Source organism: Leptinotarsa decemlineata, unplaced genomic scaffold, assembly GCF_025532065.1.
Source record: "Leptinotarsa decemlineata unplaced genomic scaffold, Ldec_3_MD MMD2_tig00000505_RagTag_RagTag, whole genome shotgun sequence".
Classification (NCBI taxonomy): domain Eukaryota; kingdom Metazoa; phylum Arthropoda; class Insecta; order Coleoptera; family Chrysomelidae; genus Leptinotarsa; species Leptinotarsa decemlineata.
The window spans coordinates 631,328-650,547 of NW_027412549.1; the positions used below are offsets into that span (position 1 = coordinate 631,328).

Here is a 19,220-nt window from a genome sequence, read left to right on the forward strand (position 1 = left end):
CAGCACTTTGGGATCTGGTTTCTTATAATAATTAGAGATATTTGAAATTTCAAAGACTGATTATTTGATCAGGTACATAAAATAAAAGAAGTTTAACATAATGATGATCTCCTAGGTCAGGAAATTCTATAAACCCAATAACTCATGAAAAATACACTAAAAAATTTTCTAGATGTTAATCTTATTCAAAATAAATATTTTTCCTTTATTCTTTCACATACATAACGTTATTTGTTTAGATCTCATTCAAACATGTCGATTTTCTCAGTCAAAATACAGAATTTTTCTTAGACAAACTTTCATTTGACTATCAAAAGACATTCTGACATAACTACTAATTCCAACTTTACAGTAAAGTGAAATAATATGAAAATCAAGTTATGAAAGTATGGACATTAATATTATTCAAATATAATCTTAGTTTGCTATAACAAAAATATTTTCTATGGTCATGTTGTAATTGACTCTGAAAAAGTGATTCAGTTTGCTTATAACTTTACTATTATAACGTAAGATAACTTACCTTGAGAAATTCAAACCATTGTAACCAAAAAAAATGAATTTGCTCATATACTGATTTGTAATGATGAAAATTTGCCAAAATTAGAAAATAATTTGAATTTTTGTGTTTTTTTTTAATAATTGAATATGTCACTTGATCATTCAGTGATATAGTTAGGCACTATCATATGTATAAATCGACTCAAATGGCACGCTTATGTCCCTGGTGACTTTTTTCTTGACAAAAAACAGTTTTCATCACTTTCTTCAAGTATTTAATATGAGTAAACTTAATTTATAGATAACGCTTTGCAAATGTCAGTATAATTATTAGAAATATAATAAATATAGGTAGTTGAAAGAGAAATGAAAATTTCTATGTTCTTTACCACTTTTATTTGTAAGTTTATTGTATAAGTTTGAGAATGTCCATATAGGACGAAACTGCAGTAACGTTTAGTTACAAATAAAAGTGGTAAAAACATAGACATTTTCATTTCTCTTTTCATTATGATCTCCTACCAGGTAGTAACGGCTACATACATCAATTTAATATAGGTAGTTTATGATTTCATGGACATGAGGATTTTCATTATTGTAGTTACCTCTATTTATATTTTTGTATATCATTGAAAGGTTCATTGTCAATCCCTCTCGAAAAAACAAATCCTGAGTACACCGTACACCCTCGTCTTTGAGTAAAAGTTGAACACTATTTTTTTCTTGATGATGGATATCTCACGAATCTGATTTATCTCCAAGGCGAATTGCGAAAATATGAAAAATAGCATTTTATATATGGTCCTGTTGAAAAGATAATCAAAATACTGAATTACCATTTGCATAACTCCGAAAAATCTAATGAAAATACTTTTCTCACACCAGAATTGAGATTATATATATCATCTCCTGATGATGCTAATCTGGTTACCGAAACGCGCATCGAGAAACATTGCTTTAATTCTGGTGTTATTCCACTTATCAAGTAACCACAATTGTCGACGGAAAAAAATTGGGTGGAGATTTCTCAAGCTCTTTTACTTCTACCCGAAGATGATTGTTTTATTTTCGCAACCTACCTATATTAAAATATTTTACCATTGTCTCCGTCATTGTCTAAAAATCTATAGACAATGTATCCGTTGTTTGAAGAAAAGTGAGTGTGTCACATGTTTGAGTCATTTTGAGTCACAGTAAACTACTGTGTTAGAGTGGTCAATGAAACTACTGATTCAATAGTTTGTCTAGTATCTACTAGAGCGCACCACTCGCAGCTTACTATAATAGGTGTAGGGAAACACAACAAATACTTTCAAAACAATATTCATCGGCACTCTGGTTTCTCTTCAGTGCGAATAAATCTTTCGCCTTTTACTAAAGATTTCCGTGGAGAGGAACAACATAAATGAGTCTTTAACCAATTTTTTGAGCCCAACTTAGCTGGGCATCAAGGTAAATCAAACAAAACGATATGATTATGAGGATTGGTTTATGATAAATGATAACTAATCGAGTCCAGTGTTTATCAAAATGAAGTGTCTATGCCCATTTTTTCGATCAAAACGCTATAAACATGTTCATGCTTCTGTAAATTCCAAATAGATTATTTTGTAGTATTTATTCAATCACTTTTTGCACCGTACTGAAACGGTGGTGATTTTAGTTTCCTGTTATAAGTAAAAAAGAATATGTTTGAATTTCTTATTATTTTCAGGAATGAGTTTAATAAGATTTGGGACACCTTGATAAACAACTTGTGCGTAGGAAAAAAATTCATGCTAGACTTGATCGAACAAGCTACAATAGCATATGATCAACGGGAAGAATGGGTGTCAAAATTGCAGTTTTTAAGAATAAAAGCCCATAACGATTTGATTACTCATGTGCAAGTAAAATACATTCAGGAAGAAAACATTAACAATTATCAATAAGAATGCCATGAAACTTAATATCTTACACCTAATACTGGGACGGGGGGTTGGCGGTCGTCTACATGCAACGCGCATTGGACGACCTCGAACGCTGGTACCTACAGTGGAAGATTCGGGTGAACCCAGAAAAAACCCAGGCACATTTGGGGAGGCGCAACGTTTCTCCAGACACAAGAGTCACGATCTCAGGCAGGGAGATCGAATGGCAAACGCGAGTCAAATACCTAGGTCTTTGGGTAGACCGCCGACTCACCTGGGTAAATCACGTTGAGTACATCAAAGACATAGTACAAATGAGGATAGCCAAACTCTATCCTCTGATAAATCGAAAGTCTAAACTCAATCTTATGAACAAGATTTTAATATAGAACACGATGTTCAAGCCTGTCATTATGTATGCTTCAGGCGCTTGGAGACAAACCGCTTCGACAAATCTCTCCATTCTGGAGAGATTGCAAAACAAACTTTTTAGGATGCTGGTGAATGCTCCATGGTTCGTGCGGAATGAATCCATCCGCAAAGATTTGAAGCTGTTAACCATACAGCAGTCCATTCAGTTGAGGAATCAGAGAGTTTTCGAGTCAGCGAAAACTCATGATAACCCATTAGTTAGGGAAGCTGTAGATTACACTATAGACGACCCCACTCGATTCAGAAGGCCCCGTCGCTCGGTTGAGTGAAGGCCCCACGACGTCTGTTAAAATGAACAGTTTGTTCATCAATACCCCAGTCAGGAAGGGGTACACAAGGCCAGAGCGGCATAGATGTCATTGACCTTTATGCCGTTACCAAAAAACACTCTAAGTTATGAACCACTCGTCCTCCTGGCGAGAGACAGTCGAAAGGGTACGGGAAGAGATTTTCAACCTGAACAAAATCAAGATGGATTTCGTCATCGGCACTCTGGTTTCTCTTCAGTGCGAATAAATCTTTCGCCTTTTACTAAAGATTTCCATGGGGAGAAACAACGTAAATGAGTCTTAACCAATTTTTTGAGCTCAACTTGGTTGAGCTCAAATAGAAATTGTAGTCGCAAAATAAAGCGTACTCTGGTTACGCTATAATTTAGCAACGGTCGGCAAGCAACAGACGGATCGCGATCCGTTTGCGGACCCGCGATAGGTCGAACCTCGGACTGCCAAATACAAAGTATAAATTAATACGTAGATAAGGGTATACTACATTATTATACATTTATCAATTAAAGTAATATTTTTAGGCCACATATAATTCAACTTTGCATGTACACCGTATAGAAAAGTAAACACTCGCAGCTCACTATAATAGGTGTGTAGGGAAACATAACAAGTAGTTTCAAAATCAGCTTCATCGGTAGGTACTCGGGTTTCTCTTCAGTGCGAATAAATATTTCGGTATTCACTGAAGATTTCCGTGGAGAGGAACAACATAAATGAGTCTGTAACCAATTTTTTGAGCTCAACTTAGTTGAGCATTTTAGTAAATCCAAACAGAAATTGTAGTCGCAAAATAAAAGCATACTGTGGTCACCGACATACGACACGGTCACAGCTCAAAGCATTCTGTGACACAATAATGACTGGGAATATTGTTCATCAAAATATATAAGTTCTTTTTAACATGAGTACATGAAGACCTCTAAGATATGAAATGTTATATATCCACTGACCCATAAAAAATACGATACTCCAAGAAATTTATTAGAAATGCATCTTATTCAAAATGTTTTTTAAATTTACTTTTATACATAATGTTATTCACTCAGACTTTAGTTCAGGTGCATTAAAAACTGAGTTCTTGAAAAGATATTGGTACCTATTTACAATGGAATAAGGATTTATGACAGTCCATTATAAATCATAATGGATTCAACTCCTTGTATGGGAGTCGAAAAAGAATTGAATATTTTTTACATGCTTGAAGCTATGTTTTTTTTTTAATATTGCTTATTTCTTCATGACCTTTTTTGTTTCCCATAGTAGTTTCCCAATGACCAGTAGCGTTTAGCCAGGAATTTTGTTCGGGGCGGTCCATAGGTACTCCCCGGAAAAAGTTTTGAAAAACAGGTTACTAAATAGAGGGTTTTAAACTAATTTTATAATTGAAAAAATTTCGTATTCGCCACTGGTAATGGTAACGAATAAAAATTTATTTTTCCAAATTTAAATGCCGGATCTGGAGAATTTGAGTTTGAAAGTATGTATTATGACAATGTCAAATTTTCAAAATTGGAAAAATGGCGTCGTCGGAAAAGAATGATCTCACCGAAGATGAGAAATTTGAACTGCAATTACAAGCTGAGCAAGAACTTGGACGTTTGGCAAGGACAGTAAGAATCATTTTTTCAAAAGTTTTCTACACTATGTAATTTTGTGCGGATTTTTCAGTTCACCATATTAGATCGGAATCGAGCACAATTCGGAGATACTGGAGGAAAGCTAGCAAAGCAAGAGCGTGTTTAAATATATTTAAGAAGGAACAAAAAAATATATTGACAGACTTAGCTGTTGCATCCGCCCCGGCTAGAAAAAAAGAAGATGAGAAAAGATCTAATGAACTCTCAAATTTACTCAAAGAATATGACGACTTTGATGAAGAAATACGAATCCAAAAATCTTATTTGAACGAAATCGATGGACAGATAAAAATAGTCAAGAAAAAGGTGAGATTTTTCAGTAGGTACTAAATAATTTAATTTCAATTATGAAGCTAGGAATCACACGCTGAAAGGTAAGACCTCATTAGTCTTTTTTTAAACAGATCAATGGAAATTTTTATAATTGAATCATTTGTTCAAGGTCCTGGATTTGGGATCGAAGCAGATAACTGATGAGAAATATCAACAAAGAGTATTGGCAGGTGAAAAAACCGTGCAAACATTGGAAAACAAACTGGAAGTTCAGATAAGAAAGTTTTGTGCTATTTCTTCAGAAAATATTAAACTCAGACAGATGATCAACCATTTATTAATTGAAAGGTAGGTGATCACGCGGTTCGCATACGGGGTGGGCCATCGAAAACTTGACATGGAGGTTTTGGGTACTAATTTGCAAATCCTGAAAAACGCTCAGAAAGGTCGATTTTCATTGGGAGAGGAACAGTTTATTTCCATTTACAGCGTCGTCACTTCAACCCCGGAGCAGATGGGTAAACTACCTTTGGAATTTTAATAAGGAACTGGGGGCGAGTCGCACATCATTTGAAAGATCTTGGAATTCTCTAAACAACGGTGTACATTTTTTTTTATTTGGACGAACCATATTAAATTTAGAGTTGAAGTTACTTACTATATTCTTATGTTAGCATATGCTCAAAATGGGCACCTCCAGCTTCTATGCAATAATAGAGATTCTGCTGGAAACATTCTCGAACATTGTGGAGCATTTCTGGAGTGATTTGGCGACATTCATTTGTGATTCGTTGCCGTAAATCTTCCGAGTGATGCAGGAGGAGTACAGTGAATTCTGCTTTTCAAATGACCCCACAGAAAGAAATCTAACGGCGAAAGGTCTGGTGATCGTGGTGGACATTCGATAGTGCCCCGCCTCCCAATCCAGTGATCCGGAAAAGTCTGATCTGAGTACTGCCGAACAGGCATCAGAGCATATTGCGAAAGAGCCTCATCTTGTTGAAATATTAACAGATCCTCCCGATATCTGTCCGGTTAAATTGCCTTCTAAAAACAATGGGCCAACCATACGCTCACCAAAAATTCTAGCCCATACATTTAATTTTTGTGGACGTTGAGTATGCACTTCATGAAAAATGTGAGGATTTGAATCAGCCCAATAGCGACAATTATGGCGATTAACTGTGCCATTTAGAAAAAAAAAACATTCATCACTGAAGCAAATGTTGAAAACAAAATGTGGATTTTCCACCGCTCCTTCACTAATCAACTCGCAAAATTGCAAGCGTCGATCGAAATCATCTTCATTCAGTTCTTGCGTTAATTTAATCTTGTAAGGATGCATTTTGTGGGTTTTGTGCTCTTGTGCTCAAATTTTGCACTCACAACTAGTAATAATGTAAATATTACTTTTAACATAAAAATGAGAAATAGAATAAACAGTATTTTTAACCATTTCTCAATTGTAATAGACCTCTTATCAGAGAAGAACTAAAAAATTAACAAAAAAGTAGCGTAAGAAACAAATGAAAGAGTTCCAAATACAATCCAACTGAGCAGTGGCGTAAAACAATTTGTTACTATTAACAATATTGAAAAAGTTAATTATCGGAAAGAACTCTTTCAAATATGTCTAAATTTTAAAAAATGTACACCATTGTTTAGAGAATTCCAAGATCTTCCAAACGATGTGCGATTCTCCCCCTATTCCCTATTAAAATTCCAAGGGTTATTCACCCCTCTGCACCGGGGTTGAAGTGACGACTCTGTAAATGGGGAAAAAACGGTTCCCCTACCAATAAAAGTCGACCTGTCTGAGCATTTTCTCGAATTTGCAAGATTAGTAGGTACCCAAAATCTCTATGTCAGGTTTTCGATGGCCCACCCTGTATATGTATAGCGAGTATCAAAGTCTATACTTCATTCTTCACAGATATTTTATTTTAGAAAAAAGTTCTGCATCATCTTAAATACAAAAATATATAATCATAAAACATTACGAAAGTTTGCCACTGAGCAGGGAGCAAAAAATAAAATCTGCTCACAATTTAATATAAATGATTCAAATACCTCATCTGTCTATCACAAAAAGGTTTTTTATCATCATCTCGTAGATGACTCGAAGAAAGTTACTCTATTTGCTTTTAACTTAATTGTTATAGCGTAGATAACTTACATTGAGAAATTATAATCATCATAACCAAATGAATATTTTTGCTGATACTGATTTGTATCTGCCAAAATATTTTTGCTGATACTGATTTGTATCTGCCAAAATCAGAAGATAATTTGAATTTTTGTGTCATCTTAATTTAATAAGTCGCTTTTGGATCATTTAGTGATCAAACAGTTTGATCTTCGTATTGAAGATGATCACTTAGTGATCGAAACACGTGTCAAGGTGTTAAAATAACGGTTTGGTGTTGGGAAAAACTCCAGTAATCTTCATTACTACATCAAAGGTTCCAAACAGTGCATCTGTTCTGTCTGTTTAAATCATCACAAGATATACTTTAGTTAATTAACTAATTTTTACAAGTTTTAAATTTACATGAAAACCCTGATAATTTTTAAACTAAAAACCTCAAATTGTTTTCACTTCTTGGAGCTTTTCTTAAAAGTCTTCAAAAAAGATTCCCGTTGGAAAAATTAAAAAAATTTGATTTTCCCCTTAGTTATTAATAATCCAAAGACATTAAAAAATGAAAAATTCAATGAAAGCAATGAAAAAAAAAATAATATTCAAATTTATTCGTATTCTTATTTTTCCATAATTTTCCATAATTTTTAACTCTATTTGTTTAAAAATCAATATTGATTTTTATTGATGATGTTATGATTCTGTTACAATTCCACATGTTTTAATCTGAGTAGATATGTTGTTGTAATGTATTATACCTATGCTGCCGTAATTTATGAAAACACTATTTTTTTACTATTTGTTTATATAACAACCATTTCTATAAGTTAGCTATTTGATTCGCAAGCTTTATGATTTCGTATATTTTTAATTTTTGGTATTTTAATTTTGTAAAGGATGTTAACTTATAGGCATCCCATGAAATGTAATGGTCTTTAAACGTTCAAACGACTACGCCTGTTATCTGAAGCATAACATAGTATCTTTATATCATTGTCTAAGACAATGGTAGACAATGGTTTTAAGAGAAGTAAGGGCATTGTCTACTTACACAATGCTCAAAACATTCCCAAAATATTTGAGTGGTCAATAAAACCATTAAAAACTACTGCTTCAATAGTTTGTCTAGTATCTACTAGAGCACACCACTCGCAGCTTACTATAATAGGTGTAGGGAAACACAACAAATACTTTCAAAACAACTTACATCGACACTTTTTCCCCCGTTAAAGGATGAATAACTTTTTCATCCATCCCACCCCAGCCAGGTAGGGGTATCCCGCGAAGGGCGGCACTGATGTCTAAGGACTTCATGCCGTCATCCATCAGTCATGTACCCATTGGCCCATCTCAAGGCCAATGATCAGCCGAAAGGGTAGGGGAGCTGGTCTCCAAATCCTGAATGAACTGAAGATGATCGTCAAGCATCGACACTCTGGTTTCTCTTCAGTGCGAATAAATCTTTCGCCTTTTACTAAAGATTTCCGTGGAGAGGAACAACATAAATGAGTCTTTAACCAATTTTTTGAGCCCAACTTAGTTGGGCATCAAGGTAAAGTAAACAAAACGTTATGATTATGAGGTTTGATTATGATAAATGATAATTTATCGAGTCCCAGTGTTTATTAAAATGAAGTATCTATAGGTACTTCAACAATAAGATTTTTAATTTGGCCAAGTTTTTGAGCCTGGACGTCTATGTAAATTCGATCAAAACGCTATAAACATGTTCATGATTCTGTGAATACCAAATAGATTATTTTGTAGTATTTATTCAATCACTTTGTGCACCGTACTGAAACGGTGGTGATTTTAGTTTCCTGTTATATATAAGTAAAACATAATATGTTTGAATTTCTTGTTATTTTCAGGAATGAGTTTAATAAGATTTGGGACACCTTGATAAACAACTTGTGCGTAGGAAAAAAATTCATGCTAGACTTGATCGAACAAGCTACAATAGCATATGATCAACGGGAAGAATGGGTGTCAAAATTGCAGTTTTTAAGAATAAAAGCCCATAACGATTTGATTACTCATGTGCAAGTAAGATACATTCAAGAAGAAAACATTAACAATTATTTATCAATAAGAATGCCATGAAACTTAATATCTTACACCTAATACTGATTCTTCTATGCGGTCATGAGGTATTAATTCAAATTAATAACTTTTGTTTCAGGAAATGAGAGTGCTGCATAGAAAAAAAGATAACTATGCTAAATTGCAAGAGTTTTTTGCGGTAAAAGGACAAAAGCGAGTGATGAAAGATCTGGAGAAGAAACAAATGATGAAACGTCAGATGTTCAAGGGCCAGATGGAAAAACGCCTGGAAAGATATCTTCAAATAATGCTGTCCATAAAGGTTTGAAAGTTTCGCCCCCAAAACAATCGCAGGTTTAAAATTCTTTGCTGTTTGCACAAAAGGGGTTAAGTCGACTGCTTTAAGCAGTCGACATATAGATCTGGTTGTTGTTTATCTTACGATATACGTGGGTTAAATTCAGTCCAATTCTTTTAAATACATGTACCCAATGAGCGATTTTTTTGGTTCACCAAACTGTTTGTCATTACATTTTTTCTATTAACAGCTATCAAACCATGCGTTTGTGAAAAATATTATTTAACTCCATTTGCCCAAATAAACAACAAAGAATTGAAAGTTGATTTGAATCCTTACATTTTGAATTTAGGAATTCACAGGAGAAGAACGGGTACAAACTGTAGCAAAAAAATTCCTAGATCAAGAAGAAGAGAATTTCGGTATGTTCAAATATGTCAATCACTTGAATAAGGAGATGGAAGAACTAACCGATAATTTGGGAAAATTGCAGTTCCAAATTGGTACGAAAACACATTTGCTGGATTGAAAGTGATAGGTGCAATGTGTTATAGACATTTAATATTTAATCTATCAGTTTTCAGTATTAAACATCAGTAACCCGATTATCAACGAAAGTAATTCGGCATTACTTAGACAATGGCACCATTTCGTATTTTATTCTTCAATGTTTGCTCTATTCTAAAAAAAAAGGTGTGTGTCACACCTAACTCTCATTAGAAATTTCAGATGAAAGAGTGAACTTAATAAAAAAAAATCGTATACAAGTTTTAGATATTAATTGGGCTTTTTGGAATACTCTCCAAAATTCAGGGTAGCCAGTCGAAGCGTATTATATAAAGTTATTTTTTTCAAATGCAATGCTCTTCATATCCGAATTCATTCAGAAAAGTTCTTACGACCAGATCGAAAGTGATGTCAAAAATAACGTTGATCTATTCAATTGAATAGTCCGTTTTGTTATGAATATGTTATAAAAAGTATTTTTCACCATCGTATAAATAATATAACATTTTTCTATCCTTCATATTTTTAAAAAGATATCTTAAGGGAGAAATCACATCGTGAAAAAATATCGGGTATTTCTTTTGAAAGAATTAAATCGAGAAAACATCGTTTTCGAGTTTCAAATCACCCAATATTAGAAACTTCTTTATAGCAAAAGAGACTCTTCAACGGTTGAATAGGTCCACTTTTTGACAGTATTTTTGTGCATACCGTACTTTTATGATGGAATATGGAAAACAAATCTTATTTCTTTTAAAAAACCCTACTTGATATGGTACACGACGCTTCTATTGGATACCCTGTACATTGAAAAATATTAAAAACCAGTTCACTGCATGGGTATCTAAAATTTCATACAAAACATATATCAATATTTATACCTTCAGATGAGCAGAATGCCTTACATGAAATGAGGCGGGTGCAACAAGAAGATAAAATTGTGACTTTGAGAAACAAATTTGCGAGTATTGAAGAAAAAACCAACAAAAAAGCCGAGGAATTGAAACAAGTGGAACACAAACTCAACGAAATAATAAAGGGCATTGGAACTCTTTTTAAGATGTTCAGGTGCAAGAATGACCCTCTTATACAACTTCTTGGTGAGTGTATCAAATTGATTAAAAAAGAGCAAAAATATTATCATTCACTGCATAAAATCATTCACAAAAGAATTCAGAACTGAAGATAGCTTTGTCTGTTGAAAAATAAGAAAACTTCCTTAGTGTTTATACCGCTTTGTATTTGAACCAAAATATGGTAAAGTTATAATTTTTTTATTTCTGTTTGTTTGATCTGGGGGTATACTATTAATCGGTACGTAAATTTGAGGCTTTGTTTTCTGAGTAACTTCTGGATTGTCTTTGCCTTGAAACCATTCTTTTGTCCTATCTGTTTCATTATTTTAATTTCCCTATCTAGATTGTTAGCATACAAACGTAAAGAGAATGATCTGTGTAATATTGAATTGTAAGCTGCTAATTTATGACTGTCGGGATGGAAAGAATCACTTCGGATTGTAATATTTGTATAACTCGGTTTTCTGAGTACATCGAACACAAATTTATTATGACTATGTATGATGGTCAAGTCTAAGAAATTAATCTGTTTCTCTATCTCTGTTTCGAGTGTAAACTTTATGTTTCTATTAAGATTATTCATGAATGTCAAAAAATTGGTTCAGTTGTCGTGTAGTACCTCTGAAGTAGGCAATAATGTCGTCTACATATCTGTACCAGGTCGGAACTTAGTATAGTGGTTTCCAAACTGTTCATAACCAGCATGTCTGCTAAAAGTGGACTAAGGGGTGAGCCCATTGGTAAACCTGAATCCTCTTTATAAAATTTTCGATTTATGCCTAAATCGAAATTACTTACTTAAGTTATTTCGATTTAGAAATCGGAAGCAGTCTACTTTGGCTCCATCCAATATATTCAAAATAAGTGACTTACATTCGTTTTAATGTACCTATGTTAGAGACATATACTTACCTACTCTTTGCATCGAATGAAACTAAAATTGAATTATGTGAGGTGGTATGGTTTACTTATTTTTTCCACTAAAGTGAGCGAATTTTTAATGATGTGAGGTGGGACGAAACTGGTAATATTTTTGAACAGCTTGTAAGCCTTATTCCTAGTTCATTTACCGGACTGTTCACGAAACTACCGGTCTTATGGGGTTATCTTGTTTATGAGTTTTTATTAGGCCATATAGTTTAGAGCAAGAGGGGTTCATGTTCGTGATTTTTTGATTCAGTGAAAATAAGTTCAGTATCTGAAAGGAAATTTTTCATTCATTTCTCGATGGGTCATCTACGAATGACTGATCCAATTTTCTGAATATATGCTTCTCGTTCAAGTATAAGGATAACATTCGATTTATCAGCTTTTGTAAGAACAAGATCGTTTTCTCTTATTTTTGTTGTATAGGTTGTATTGTACTTGTTTCTCTATGGTTTGATGATGCAAATGGAGGGTCTAAATGACTTCATTGTCTCCTATATCTTCATTATCTGTCTGCTTCAATGCAATTGCTGTATCTATTATTAAAATGTACCTAAACTGTTTTTGTTTCTTATTGTCACACTTAAACAAAATACAGGTAATAAAGTCATTAAAGACTATCTGTTATTACCAACAGTGATTGTATAGATAAGGATGTAGGTATATTGTTAATTATTTCAGTTGTATTCCTTTGAAAATGTCTTCGAAGGACGAAACTGCAGTAACCTTACTTACAAATACAAAGTGGTATAAAAACATAGTATGTTTTTTATTCTAATTTTTCATGATGATCTCCTACCACGTAGTAACGGCTACATCCATCAATTTTTATTTTGTCTGTTACTAATCGTATCATATTTCAGGACACAATGAAACTATTACTTATCATAACGTTACTTTATACCTAGAGATATTAGAGAAAAATATTCAAGAAGTTCTCGTTACTGTTTACTATAAAGAGAAACATTTGGTAAGTTGTTTGAGTACCTACCACTTTGTCAATATTAATTGCTTCATTTGAAATAACTTATTTCCAGTTTGAATATGTAGAATAATATTTCTTGATGAATGCTACGAAATCTCATTTATAAATATTGAGAGATCTGAAACCTATATGAATGAATAAAATAGAATATTATAGGACTTTTCAGTTCATAAAAAAGTAAAATCGAATTAATTAACTACAGTCTTATCTTCAGAATCGTACGTTATTTGTAGAATACAAAAAGAACACAAATCAACAGAATTCACTTCAACTAGTGGTGCTCCTCAAGGATGTTATCTAGCTCCTTTTCTATTTTCTTCGTTTATAAATGATATTGTTTCAAATATCACTAGTAACATATTACTCTTTGCTGATGAATTGAAGATTTTCAGACCCATTGAATCAACCAAGGACTGTCTTATTCTGCAGAAGGAAGTTAATTCGATACATGAATGGTGCATACTAAACAAGCTTCCACTGAATATTAAAAAATGTAAATTTATGAAATACACCCTCAAGCACAACAATATACAGTTTGACTATGCAATAAATGACGTCATATTAGAACAAAGCTCAGATATTCACGTCACAAATTAATCAAATCACATCTTCTGCAAAAAAAAAATGCTTGGCTTTATCTTCAGGACGTGTAGAAACTTTCAAAACCAAGAATGTTTCATAACACTTTTTAATGCATATGTCCAATCTCGTCTGGAATATGTCTCCCTTATTATTGTTATTGTAAAGAATTTTAGAATTAACTGTCTTAAACAAATTTATTTTAACAATACTTCACTATCACAACTAATTTATATACACCACTTAGCAACTAACGCTTAATTTATCTTTACAGTTCGAACGATTCACTTTCTCGGTACAGACTGACTCCCTCTAGGCCCCCCATGCCCCTTCCGGGTTGTGTGCCCAGGTCGCAAGCTCCCTCCTTACGGAATCGCTTCCGCAGGTTTGGACCTTCCACCCCCGTTTCTTAAGGAAACGGTCCTCAATCCAGCTGCTGGCACTTCAGCAAGATTGATATCTAACCTATTTTGGTTGGAAACCAGCCTTTAGGTGCTTTTATTTCCCTATCTAACTTCTCGTTTTAAATTTTATTTGGCTCTTGTTTGTCGCGGTATTCCTAATTGAATTTTTGCATGGGGGCCCCAAAACTAACGGCGGCCAGAGTTATGATAGACGGGCGTTTCCCAGTGAAGCTGAGAAATGTGATTTTGAAATTGAATCGCGGTTTTCCTGAAAGAGAATATATGGTTAGTACATTTAAAATGCTATACTTGCCGGAGCCGCCTGACGGCGATTCTCCCTCTAGGGACGGGAGGCCGGCTTTATATAGCGGCAACGATCACTGCAGATCTCTCTCGTCATTTCGGCACTCATCTAGAATTGTCGTTGCGGTTTGTCGACCGCATTCTTTTCGCGATGAGTCATATGTTTGGTCGCTGAGATATCGGTCAGGGCCGACTTCAGATTCATTACATTATATTTTGTACTGATATTTTTTCTATTCACTGCTTTTTACTATTGTTATAGTTATGATGGTACTCCTTGTTTTTTTACAAACCACATTTGTTGATAGGATGTTGTAAGTTTTCATATATATAATAAAGTCGAACTGAGTTAATCACACAAAATGGACACTTCTAAATACAATAGACGAGAGAATTATTTCCTTTGAAACTGGTTATGAAAAAATGAGAGAAATTGAAATTTTCTAAAATTTAAAATTATCATTCAGATAATATCATCAATATTCTGATCTTGCATAAAAAATATCAAACTTCTTAGATAATAATAATGGAATCAATAAAATAATATAAAATGAAACATGACTTTGATATATTTTAATTTATATAATAGTTAGTTTTACATACTCCCAGAGGATTTGAAAATTCAGTTTGGTGACAAACTATAGGTCTATATTAGTTATAGTAGGTACAGAAAACTTTGACAACAGCCATGAAAAGCTTGAATGTTATTATGTAAATGCTATCTTTGAAGCAGTAACCAAAATATTCAGTAAAACACCGAATTTTATTTAATGAATGGATTCCAATCCATTTTATCGACAGAAATCAAATCATACAGAAACTAAATTTGTTGATTCTTTTATTTTGGACTCGCAGGTGCACAAGAAAAAGATGAGATCGGATCAAATGACTATCCAAGATGTGAAGACATCTCCTTCCATTGAACCTATTGAACGGATTGTAAACACCAATCCGTGTCCTCTGTAAGTTTTGTTAAATGAAATCCACCAATTCATTTTTTGGAAAAATTTTAAAGAAAATGATTTATCGAAATTTTTTATCTTTTCTCTTTCAGATGTGTGGAACATGAACTAGTTAATGATGTTATAGATATCCTACAAACGCCATACACTAAAGAATATGTAAAGAAAAAACTGGCTAGAAAAATTGCACGGGAAGGTGTAGATGATAAGCTACATAACGTTTCAGCATGTCATTTACCAAAATCAAGACAAATTATTCAAAAAAGATATCAATAAAAATATTCGTTTTTTTATTTTTCTGGGTAATCAATCAAAACAATCACTTTCAAAATTTTGGAAGTTGGAACTACAAAAAGTTCATTGATTATTCATTTTTGAATCTATTAAAATTCCATGTAGATAATTTCCTGTATTGTGAAGTAATGACTCACTCTTTTAAATACTGCATTTCAAACCAACACTTGTACCAGGAGATTCGTCTCAATTTTATTTTCAACACTTTCAGTGTTAAGCTTGATTTCAAATTAGCTATTTGGTAGTTTATTAAATAGGATTAATCGATCCTATTTGGTGATCTGTATCTTGTTAGTGTATTTGAAAATCACTTTTGAATCTTCTGTTGTCGATATAAAAATAGCATACCTTGTCGTATCGCTCAAAACTACCTACTACCGGATACACTGAGTGCTCTCTTGCTTGAAACAGACACCTCGACGATGCAGCAGGTGATTTCAATGTAAAACACGTGCAGTGGAGCAGGGTCAGTTACATTACCGGTAGAGCACTCTATGCACCTACCCATTACCAGTTACGTCACTGTCCCGATGTTCCTGACATCTTAGTTGTCAGGAAATTAACGCTGTCCTGAGATATATATGTGACCTCTCAGCTAGGCCTGAACCACAACCGAGTGATGCTGATCCAGAGGGAAGGTTCTCTAATACAAAGCCAAAATAAAAAATTCAAGACAGACTGGGAGGCCTTCAAGGCTCGACTGGAAGAAACCCCATCATTCTAACACCCTGAAACCACTGCAGCATTAGATGCACATTAGAAACACATTCAGTGCCGTCTCGGTGTCTTCATCGAATGATTAGAGAAAAAAACCGTCTAAGGAGAACCTATAATATAGGACTATGTTTCGAAAGACAGGGCCAGAGCGAATGCTAAAGCCAATGAAGCAAAGTAAGTTATCAATTACTTTAAAAACGAGAGTTGGCAGGAATATCCATCCAGGGATGGATCACTTTGGCGATTAGTCAAAAGTGGAAAGAAGAAAAGAGATGCTATAGTACACATACATGGGGCAAGGGGAGTCTGTTTCTCAACAAATGACAAGGCCACAGTGGATTCTATGGAAAGCCAATTCAGGCTGAACGCAGACCCTAATGACGAAATCGAAAGAGATACAAGAATCGAGGAAGAAACACTTCTATTCGAAGACGAGGACGTCATCCGACCCGCCTCAGCTGAAGAACTGAACGGGGTCATACTAGATATCAAAGCTTATAAAGCTTCAGGTGCTGTCTCAATACCGGATAGAATATTAAAAAAGCTCTCTGAAAACCAAGTAATGTCACTCACGAACATTTTCAACGGTTTGTTGAGTCCCAGATACTTCCCTAAGCGGTGGAAGCATGTTAAGGTTATAATGATACCGAAGATGGGTCAATACCCTCGCTTAGCCCAAAATTACAGGTCAATGAGTCTGCTATGCTCCATGGCCAAATAAGTGGTGAGAGTAGTCCTGCAAAGGCTGGATGAACAGATCGATTTCAGGAGGGCCCATTCTACCGAATTCCAAGCTCTAAGACTGGTTGAAAATGCAATCCAAGAAATGAACTAAAGGACACGTGAAAATTTTTTTGGTAGACATCTCGAAGGCCTTCGATCGGGTATGACACGAAGGTCTCACCAAACATATATGATTCAACCTTCCTCTGGGCCTAGTCTAATAGATTGGGTCCTACATGAAGAACCAAACATTTACAGTTAAACTAGACAACATCCGATCTCTGGTAAGAGAGATAGAGGCTAGAGTGCCAGAAGAAGAAGTGCTTTCCCCCATTCTATATAGCCTTTACATCAGCTACCTCCCGAGAGTAGACCACGTCAAGGTCTCTCTACGCAGATGACACCGCCCTTAACCCTTCGTCTATGGCGAGAGAATTCGGCGAAGCATACCTGAAAACTGCAGTATCAGATTGAGAGACATAGTTTCTGGATTGGAAAATCCGGGTAAACCTTACAAAATCTCAAGCGATTGCACTGTGTAGAGAACGTATCCACTCGCAACTATGAGTAAACGTGGCTGGACAAGACATTGCCTGGAGCTCTCTGAATCTGGGTCTTACTATAGATCGCAGACTTATCTGGGCCAACACATTCAAACCGTGAATACTAAAACCAATGCGTGGATATCCCAGCTATATCTCCTCATTAACCGCCGGAGCAAACTTAGTCTTAAGAACAAATTTTTTTTTTTATGAAACGATGTTCAAACCAATCATGATGAATGCCTCAGGAGTTTGGATCAAACCGCAAATACTCATGTTGAAGTTCTGGAACTGGTCCAAAACAAAATCCTAAGTATGGTCACAAACGGTTCATGGTATGTGCGGAACATACGACGGGACTTGAACCTGCCAACCATACGGCAGACTATAGTGACCCGAAATCGTAGAGTATTATAAATTTGCCGAAAGTGTCTTAAAATTATTTCACAATATTGCCTTATCTACTAGTCTTGAATGAACCTTTTTCCTAAAGTACGAAAAATTACTCACTAGCAGCGCTAGTAGTTCGGTAGAGACAAACATTGCCTAATCCTCTTATAAACATATGGTAAAGTACAATTTAAAAAAAATGTTTTTAACACAAGAAGATGTTCCTGAAGCAAAACTAAAATTTGCAACTGTAAAGGATAACAATGTTGTAACATTGAAACGTTGGCTTGCATGCCATAATTTAAAAGTAAGTGGAAAAAAAAGTGAATCAATAGACAGGTTAGTATACAGACTCTAGTAAAAGAGTAGCGGTAGATTCAAACTATTATAAAAGAAATTTAAAATAATTATGAATTCAGATTTATTTCCGAGTGAAATATGAGGTTATATCTCATTTTAATCAATGGTAATTAACTATGAAAAGTTTACTGTTGATTTCATGTTTAGAGCATACATATGAATATTTATTCATTTTTTGCACTGTTAAATCTACTCTTTTCCAAACATGTATACATTTCTTACATCTAACCTTATTAATATGAGGTTTTATAAATGGTATAAAAAACACGTTTTCTTCCGGATATTGATTATCCGGCGTACAATTCGCAAAATAGCAATGCTTTGTTGGCATTATACTAGCACAAAATAATTTTTTATATCAGATTTATATTTTTAAATAATAAATCATTATTACGTTTTACTGTTTTACATGTGAATAGTTTATGTTTGTCCCTACTACTAGTACTGCCTCTCGTGAAAAAGGCTCATTAATTTTATGTGTCCTTATGTAATAGTCAGATAAATCTAATAATTAAAATATTATTTTAACAAGCTATAGAGTATACTATTAGCATTGCTATTAGGTTTACTCATTTCTACACTCTCATAGGCATCTAGATGCCTGTTGTTGTTAACTTGTCTAACTAATCTTAAAGAACTAAAGTCTATGAAATGGTTTTGTTACAAAATATGATGAGTGACTGCTGATTTTTCAGGTCTTCCATATTTCAAGTTTGCTAAGTGTTCCTTATATCGTATTTTAATAGATCTTTTTGTCTGTCCATATTTTGCATTGAGTCCTTACATTTAATTTCATAAATTCTGTATGTAGTGTATGACTTGTTTTATTTTAGATGTTATAATTAGGAAGAAAAAGTTTAGGTTAAGAATGAACGAAATCTGGAATTTTAAAAACGACGAAAACCAAGATAAATTTATCTCAGTTCCATA

The 19,220-nt window shown here is 34.1% G+C and overlaps 1 protein-coding gene and 4 non-coding genes across 5 annotated transcripts; all 5 read left to right on the plus strand.

Moving 5' to 3' along the window:
* Window positions 1-1,831: 1,831 nt before the first annotated feature.
* Window positions 1,832-1,949, plus strand: LOC111503452 (U5 spliceosomal RNA). The gene has a single exon (XR_002721873.2). It is a non-coding gene; the product is annotated as a U5 spliceosomal RNA (small nuclear RNA).
* Window positions 1,950-3,330: 1,381 nt separating this feature from the next.
* LOC111503454 (U5 spliceosomal RNA) lies at window positions 3,331-3,447 on the plus strand. The gene has a single exon (XR_002721875.1). It is a non-coding gene; the product is annotated as a U5 spliceosomal RNA (small nuclear RNA).
* A 321-nt stretch (window positions 3,448-3,768) lies between these two features.
* LOC111503455 (U5 spliceosomal RNA) lies at window positions 3,769-3,884 on the plus strand. The gene has a single exon (XR_002721876.2). It is a non-coding gene; the product is annotated as a U5 spliceosomal RNA (small nuclear RNA).
* Window positions 3,885-4,617: 733 nt separating this feature from the next.
* On the plus strand, window positions 4,618-15,557 carry LOC111503449 (coiled-coil domain-containing protein 63). Its single transcript, XM_023157747.2, is given in 11 exon segments — window positions 4,618-4,740; window positions 4,799-4,865; window positions 4,868-5,073; window positions 5,210-5,388; window positions 9,052-9,226; window positions 9,363-9,545; window positions 9,874-10,024; window positions 10,916-11,128; window positions 12,895-13,001; window positions 15,158-15,264; window positions 15,357-15,557. Coding segments are annotated over 11 exon segments (1,665 nt in total). The 5' UTR covers window positions 4,618-4,647; the 3' UTR covers window positions 15,541-15,557.
* On the plus strand, window positions 8,611-8,726 carry LOC111503453 (U5 spliceosomal RNA). The gene has a single exon (XR_002721874.2). It is a non-coding gene; the product is annotated as a U5 spliceosomal RNA (small nuclear RNA).
* Window positions 15,558-19,220: the final 3,663 nt, after the last annotated feature.